Genomic DNA, 8,632 nt, shown 5'->3' with positions numbered 1-8,632 from the left:
ACAAACAGGGTGAAAACAGGATCTGAAACAAAAAAATATGTTATAAAATTGTTTTTGGAAAACAAAACCACGTAAACATATTCTGGTACAACCTCAAAATACAATTATGAACCTGGAAATGAGAATAATATGGGCGCTTTAATACAGATTATCAAGAATTCTTATTCAAACTATGTGTAGGTCTTTACAACTCACAGTAGGATTAAAGCCCCCGACATGGTTTCCAATATTAAACTGGCTGTGATCAATACTTGTATTAACAACAGATCAAATGCGTAATGTCGCAGGAGTCGCTCATAGTGACGAACCTGCAGAGAATTATCACCCAACAGTCAAACTTCCCACAAAAGCCTTTTTATCATCTTTCAGCTCATTGTTGTGGTTGCACGGCCCATCTCTGCTAAAACTTAGTTGATTTGGTTCACTCCTACCAGTCTTATCAACCTCATTTTCAATTGGCAGTGACAAGTTGCTTACTATCATCGCATTTTGATTCAAGTTTTTTTTTAATTTATTTTTTTACGTACAATCACCTGTGTCCAAGTAGGACCCCATCCCACGTAGTAGGAGCTGAGTACACTGGACTTCACTTTTTCCTTTTGTAAATCTTATTGTATAATACATGTTTACTTTGTCATCCAAACAATATGACTGTATGTTTATGATGTATGTGTATTATTTTCTAGTGTCTGGGCCCCTTTACACTAGCTTTAAATAGCTTACCAGGATGTCCCATTTCATATAACTGCATTATGCTTGTGATTGTACTTGTCTTTTAACTTTTGTGAATAAATTGAACCTTGACCTTAACTGTCGTTTTGCTGATGTGTGCTAAGCTAACACAATGATAGATCCTCAAATCTTCAGATCACAACAATTCATCAAATATTTGCTCCGAATAAAAATGGCAAGCTGCTGCATGTTTGTTCAAATTAATGCACAAAATAAGGGTTTCACTCGATGCTTACTGTAGCACTTAAAAGATTTTTTTGAATGAGCTACCTATTATTTACAGTACTTGAGTGATTTAAAAAGTAATTACATGTATCTGCTACAGTTTTAGCAAAAATATCTCTGTGCTCTTTTTTTTTGCCCCATAGCGCGATTAGCAGAAAAGTAGGCTAATCCAAAACGTGACTGTAGCAGCAAGACTAATGTATTGTAACCAGAGGAATGCAATGCATTTTAGGAATGCATTTTTTTTAGATCCAAATCTGAATGGCTTAGCAGTGAGGACTGGCATCTTTACAGCAGCAGTTACTCGTAGCTTTCCTTTATCATCATGTCCATTGTGTAGCGGTGTGTCACTAACCTAATTAATGCTAAATAGTTGAGTTTGTGGGTTTTATTTGTTTCTGTATTTATTGTTTGTTTATTTTATATTACTGTTTTTTTTTCATGCACCTTCAAACAAGACAAATTTCTAGCAAGTGCTACTTGCCTGGAAATACATCTCTTCTAATTCTGATTCTGATTTGTGTCAATGTGAACCTTTGCTTCTTTTCTTCTGATGTTTGAGGTCTCATTTACACCCATCATCAACCTGTTACAATCAGCTATCATGTATTTGGCTAAAGTTAAGGTCTGAAGGGGTGAATACAGCGCTTTGACCACATATGATTTAGAACCAGTGGTTGCTTTATCTAAGAGCCATGCCGCGCCCCGCTCCAGGCCGTTGTGCCGCCTCTGTGGGCTGTGGAGAAAAAGTAATTACTACAGGGCCTAAAGCCACCAGCTCTGGCCTTAGGACCTCTGCTGCCACATCCTGTGAGCAGTTCTGAAAGATCTCAGGACCAGTAAGCTGTCTTTCTCCTTCTCTCTTCCAGTTAAAACCAGCGCCCTCTCAACATCTTTTCAGAATTAGTGTTGATTTAAATAAACACTTGTTAATTTAGCAGGTGTCTTTTCAGATTCAGCTGTCTTTTCAGAGTATCTCCCGTCACTCACGTTCTTCTTTACTTTTCAACGTCTTCGTCATCTCCCCCAGCCTCTTCTAGTGTTCGAGTGTTGCCAGAGCACGGCCAGCGTCTTTGAAGGAAACCTCCACTCTTCAGTAATCACCACTTAAAGGGAATTCCTTCTCCAGCAGCAGGCTTGCAGCTCTGCATCTTTGAACATTTGAAGGTTCGATGGCTATAATTTGCCTAAAATAACACCCATAAAGTCATGAAGCTGTAAATGCCTAAATACCTAATGTATGAAGATGAAACACGATACAGCCTTTGATTTTGTAGCTTTCAAGAACTTCGTGGTTACTTACTTTCTATGGAATGTGTTTTGAGGTGTTGTATGCATACGTGATCGATTTAAAGCGCTTGAAGTTGCAACTGTCATTCATGCAGGCTGCTGATTGATCTCTAAAATACAATGTAAACAGGCACTTTTGAGCCATAAAGCCAAGCTATAATCATCTAATAATAGTCTAGTAATATTGCAGAATATACTTTCTTGGCCAATACAAGAGGCTTTATGAACATTACTTCACAAGCAACATAAAAGTGAGAATTAAGCCTGTGCTATTATAACACGCCAGTAATACTTCATGCTGCTTTGCATTGTTCATTTTCTTGGCTCGGCCAATGAGAAGAGGCGGCATCTTTCAAAAGCAGGGGAAAGCCCTGAACATTACTAACCTACAGTGTCGCCACCTGAACTGCCTCTGGAAGCAGAAAGCCCTCTCTCCTCTCTTCTGTCTTGCCCCCCCCCCCTCCTGCTCTCAGTTTGTGTCTGCAATACCGGTCATACTCATTCTTAGCAGACCCTGAACCTCCGTTTTGTGGAGCATGAGGAGAGTTAGAGCTTCATCCCGATCTGACCTGAAAGGAGAAACAGGAAATATTGCAGTAGGAGCCCCAGCTGGGGAAGATAGCACTGTATATAGAAGTAATAAAGAAGCATATTTACCTAAAAGTCTGCTGTAAATTTGCATTGGTATGTGACCTGCTCCAGGTTGTGACTAATCACTGATTCCCAGGGAGGAAAGCCTACTCCGACAGGCCTCTTTCTGTGTTGACACAACACAGAATTTGTCATTAATCTCCACCTTACCTGACCCTCCTCCATCACTGGGTCACACTTTAGGGTCTTCACATGACCACAAATGAGGAGCTAACAATCACAAGGCCCTCTAATTTCAAGCCTTACTATTGGCTGAAAGACTCTAGCTGAAACGTGGACACTCTTGCTTACTGACAGGTTAGGTCACATCATATAACAGGATCCCATCTGTATCGGGCGATACAAAAGGCAGGTGCCGTTGTCTATGTTTATAAAAAAAAAAATCCCTCTGCACTATGTGCAGAGATAAATTACCTTGCACGCCTTTCAATCCAGTCCACGACAAGAGTGACTTGTTTGTACACGAACAGTATCGCAACCGCAACCTCCTGTCTTTTATTGGCCGAATAAACAAACCAGCAGACATAATAGTGTGGTGCTTTTGTCAAGGGAAAGGGCAGAGAGCTAGTTAAGGAAGGAGGCTAGTCCCACATGAAAAGGAACAGGGAGGAGGAGAGACGCCTGGGTGTTCCTCCAGCATTGTTCAGCCTTCTGCCTCTGAGGGACACCTGTCAGTGGCCGGGCGGTTCACACAGGTGCCTTAACCCAGCCTGATTTGTTGGCCTTGAAAGGAGGCTTCAGTCAACAGGTACCGTGAAGGGAACAATAGTGACGATCCTGGAGAAGGGAGGGACACAGAGAGAGTGGGAGGACGGTGGAAAAAAGAGAAATGTATTCTTTAGAAAGCACCTGAGGGTTTCTGTGAGATAATCTGTTTTCCTTTAGCCAGCCCAGTCCCGCTGTGTAGGGTGGAGGAAGGCGTCTTTGCGCGTTTGTGGTGCTCAACCATCTTTCTCTCTCTCTCTCTCTCTCTCTCTCTCTCTCTCTCTCTCTACTCAAAACTCCTCCTACAAGTGGCCTGTGCAAATTCAATCACCCATCTTCAGACATCTCTGTTTCACCCTCTTCATAACCTTGGAAGTTTCCATGGTTACAGCTCTGTACCCGTGGCTCGGTTAGCTGGAAGGCTGTGCAAACTCGTGGTCTTTCATGGCACAGGCGCTTTGCCAAGAACCAGCCCTAATAATGTGATACTGTTACACCAGCACACCACACACCCTGGCGAAGAGAGCCAAGCGACAAAGCTTGTTCTTACCACGTTGTTTGTGTTGACGTTTTCTCTCTCTCTCTCTCTCTCTCTCTCTCTCTCTCTGTGTGTGTGTGTTTGTTTGTGTGTGTGTGTGTGTGTGGTCTCGCTGCCAGGGGGAATGCCAAGTTCCCTCTCACCCTGTGTGGAATGTGGCAAGCAAAGCAGACTTGTGTGTTGAGGGGCAGATCACTGTGGGATGAGAAGAAACCGGTAAAGCCCAAGCAATTAAGAGAAAGAATCAAAATTTCAATAGTGACGCCATAAGAGCGCAATTTCTAAAATGGACAGCCTTAAAATCAAAGTATTCCCATTTTTTATGGTAAATAGATCTTTTTTGGGACATACTCACAATAAATCATACAAAAAGAAAATGTTATAATTCAAATCCAAACACCAATAGGCTCATATATCAATTATTTTGATTTATGCCGTATGATGACTTAGTTTGGATTTGCGCTGTAATTTAAAGATAGCTGCTGTTTCTAGTTCACATCCTTAAAATTGTGTATGCGGCATCCAAATAAACTCAAAAATAGGATTGCATGGGCACCTGTTCTCCGTTTTCACAACCCAGCCACAGGTGGAAACCTGTTACTGTGAGCTATGGTGGTTTAATAACCATCTCTATTTAAAGAGGCTGACCTTTCAAAGCCTGAGAATGTCTCTTGTTTCCTTTACTTCTTTGAACTGTGGCCATGGTGATAAGAGGACAATGTGTGTGTTTTGTGTTTATCCATGTGTGTACGTGCATTTGTGCTAACGTGTGTGTTAGAGAACGCTGTTATTTCCTCGTCCCTATCAAACACTGACCAAATACAGGTAATTGAATCACAGTGTGTCCACTTAGTGAGTGCGTGTGAGCATGTGTATGTGTTGACTTCCCTGTAAATGCGTTTGCAGAGCACTTAGCAGGAAGCTTCAGCTCACTTTGAAAGTTGTTTTTCAGTTGTTGAAAGAGTCAAAATAGTTGCATCTTTTAAGATAAATAACTTAATGAAATTGTCTCCGTATTATTTAAATTTAAATATGATAACCAAGGTGAATTTGGAAACAGAGAAGTTTGACTGCAAAGAATGTGAGACTTAAATCAAAGTGTTTGTTCCTCCTTAAATGGTCCACATAAGTCCAGAAAGACATTATATGACAGTGGCTCAGCTCGTTCCTTTATCTGTGTTTTTCCCAGCTCTCAAAGACTCTTAATCGGAAAAGAGTTAGCTGAAAAACTTCAGTGTTTTAAAATAATTGGAGTTTTTAGTTGGTATGAAAAAAAGGTGCTTAAAGGTGCTTTATGTAGGATTGCGAAGATCAGGTGGTTCCAGAGGAGCCAGATTTTTTTTTTTTAATATGCACTATATTACCTGCTTTATGTAGTTTTACTTGAACATATAGGGTCAGTTATGACAGAAATATGACAGAAAGTTAGTTATAATATAATCGTAATCTTAAATATAATATAATCTTACCTACTGCACCTTTTTAATTAAAGTTCACGTGGTGCTTGTTCCATTAAATGGTTTATGTAATGTTTCTAGTTACAGGCTTCATACCATCTGGTTGTGTGGTGCAAGTAAACATGGTTAATGGCAAGCAAAAGACATGCTAATTGAGCCTGAAGAGTGGCACATAAGAATTTTTTTTAAAACAGAGTTATCTCTCAATGTAAGTGTACCGAAACATGTAAATATGTATCACACTGCCAGAACCATGTTGAATTGTTTTTTGGTTTATAAGCTACGAATCACATTTTGCAGAGCTTGTAGTGCCTCAAAATGCTCTCAGAACTCTGTTGCATGTGAAAAAAGTCTATTAAGTAGGTATTCATGGATGCACCATATCCTTGTAGGTAAAAGTGTAATAATGTCAGGCTTTAAAGTCATCCTTGTTATTTTTTAATATCAAACAGATAAGAGTATGTTTTAAAGCCATGACTGGAGGGCTGACGCTAACAGCTAAATAAGCAAAAGTTTTAGCCTCTCTGTGTTATTGTGGTATTCTGGGCCTGGGGGCGTCTTTTAGATGTAAGCTGTGATCTGTCAGGGCTTGCTGATATGCAGCACTACAAAAAAACGTGGAAACACTCCATTATTGAACAAAAAAGATGCCAGGAGACTGTATCCTTCCGCGATCCCTCTCTGCATATTATGGTATAACGAAATAAGAGATGAGTTAGCTTTATTCTGCTTAGTAAGCATGTTCCTCCTCATTGGTTCCAATGCAGTAACGTTCAATTATCCAGCCTAAGGATGCACATACTGGATATAGCGGCAACAATATCAAGACATCTTTAATGTTGTGTGCATGAAGTGATGAGGTAACAGCTGCTTTGGCATTTTGCTGTCTCATAGGCTACTTGTCCAAAGTGTTGAGGAACTATACCGAGCAGGCCTGTGACGGAGACTTCCTGTCTGCTCGCTGCCCGCCCCGTACCACCATCACCGTCCAATCAGCTTTCTATGGGAGGAGAGGCGCCTCTGACCCCCAACAGTGCCCTCAGACCTACCAGGCACTCCTAAGTTCTTATAACGCTCGGGAGGATGACCGATACTGTTCTGTGTCCACCGCACTACAGGTAATTAACTTATTTCACACATTCCTGGTGATGTTTTGTATCAAAAAAAAAAAAATTCTTGTTGTTTTGTTTACTTTTCTTCAATTTGCAAATAATTAGTAGCCTAAATTACGTCTAAACAGGCTTTACTTTTGTCCCTAGTGTCGCCCATGTGTCATAAACCTGGATCTTATAGCTTTTTTGCCTTTCCTTCATCAGTTAGTCAACTCTTCACACATATACACACCCTACCTTGTGGGCTGTGGATCCTCCTGGGAGAAAGCGTCCTCTAAAATGGTCAAATTGGCAAAGGGTTCTATTGGAGGACCATTGATTATGTAATGCTTTGTGAGGACGTTTAACGGCAAATTACACCCTCTAAAGAGGAAGCATGCTTGTTCCCATGACACAAAACGATTTCATGGGGTCTTTGCCCCAGCATCCTCTCCTAATTTGGGATGCGACTGAACTAGAAACTCCGCTTTGCAGCATCAATACAAACACACACAAACACATCCTGCTTTCATGCGGTTGTTTGGTTTATTCTTAGTCCCCCTGCCTTCTCGCCTCGAACACCCTCCGTTTCCATAATAGACAGGACAGCCATGAATGCACAGACACAGAGAGTGCATTGTGTTAAAGTGAGAGAATGACTGACTGCTGCGCCACCCACACTAGTACAACCCTGAAGAATCCCTTTTGACCACCTGTTCATGACCTCTCGTTTGTTGGTAATACACAAATGTCTCCATATAAAAGGGTCATTTCAAGGGTATCCCGATCTAAAAAATACTTTCACTATCTGTTAGTCTAGTGATATTTTTTTTTAATTGTTTAATTTATGAAATGTCCATAAATAATAGTTATACAAGTTCCTGGAGCACATATGGCATTTTAAGGTATTTTTCCGTAAAAAAGGTACATAACTGTGAATCTTTACATTTAACAGAAGCTGTAACTTGACAATATTAAGCGTTATTTTTGCTTGATAGATGACTTCAATGATTAATGGATGAAAAAGCTGGTTGCAAATTGATTTTCTGGCAACCATTCTGGAATTGACTCATCGTTTTATTAATCCAAGTAATCCTCCCATTTAAAAGCTGGTGTTAGCATCTGAAAATCTGGTAGGAGCATTCAGCATAGTGGTATTTTTAATAGATTCTCAATGTGGAATGTGAAGGTTGTCTCTTTTCCATCCTACTACAAGCATTTTGGTTATTTAATGACATATGATACAATGACACGTGATACAGAGATCCATGTATTCCTGTTAGGACAATTACAAAGTCAGCCTATTAAACACATTAAGAATAAATCAAGGGTTAAAGGACTTATGTCTCAGCAGGGTTTGGAAAAACTTGTTAATGCTTTTATCTTCAGTAGACTTTACAACTGTAATGGTGTCTTTACAGGTCTCCCTAAAAAATCATTCTTACAGCTGAAGCTGATTCAGAACGCTGCTGTTCGAGTCCTCACTAAGACCCAGAAAGGGAATCACATCACCAGTTCTGAAGTCTTTGCACTTGCTTCCTGTCCCTCAAAGAATTGATTTCTTTTATATACTTTTGCTGGTTTATAAATCAATAAACGATTTAGGGCCAAAACACACTTCTGATCTGCCAGTAAGTTATGAACCACCCAAACCTCTCAGGTTGTCTGGGACAGGTCTGGTTTCTGTCCCCAGAGTCAGAACTAAACGTTCAGTTTTTGCTCCACATATCTGGAACAGACTCCCAGAAAACTGCAGGTTGGCTGCAACTCAGTTCTTTTAAATCAAGGCTGAAGACCTTTCTTTTTGATACTGCCTTTCCTTGAATAATTGTTTATTTCTGTAACTTTTATTCTCGTATTTTATCTGTTTTTAATTGCTTTTAATTGTTTTTAACTGCTCTTTAATGTGTTATGTAAAGCACTTTGAATTGCCCTGTTGCTGA

The 8,632-nt window shown here is 40.2% G+C and overlaps 1 protein-coding gene and 1 long non-coding RNA gene across 2 annotated transcripts in view; one reads left to right on the top strand and one right to left on the bottom strand.

The window, feature by feature from the left end:
* eva1aa (eva-1 homolog A, regulator of programmed cell death a) overlaps positions 1-8,632 on the top strand; it is an 80,443-nt gene that overhangs the window by 16,832 nt on the left and 54,979 nt on the right. The window contains exon 2 of the mRNA XM_032543257.1: positions 6,493-6,716. Coding sequence (XP_032399148.1) covers positions 6,493-6,716 — 224 coding nt within the window. The remainder of the gene's footprint in view (positions 1-6,492; positions 6,717-8,632) is intronic.
* On the bottom strand, positions 2,698-3,619 carry LOC116706424 (uncharacterized). Its single transcript, XR_004336232.1, has 3 exons — positions 3,313-3,619; positions 2,905-3,004; positions 2,698-2,816 (listed from the first exon to the last, which is right to left on the bottom strand). It is a non-coding gene; the product is annotated as an uncharacterized LOC116706424 (long non-coding RNA).

Source organism: Etheostoma spectabile, chromosome 18 (assembly GCF_008692095.1).
Source record: "Etheostoma spectabile isolate EspeVRDwgs_2016 chromosome 18, UIUC_Espe_1.0, whole genome shotgun sequence".
Lineage (NCBI taxonomy): Eukaryota > Metazoa > Chordata > Actinopteri > Perciformes > Percidae > Etheostoma > Etheostoma spectabile.
Note: the sequence above shows the minus strand (reverse complement) of the source record. Positions and strands in the feature narration are given on the sequence as shown.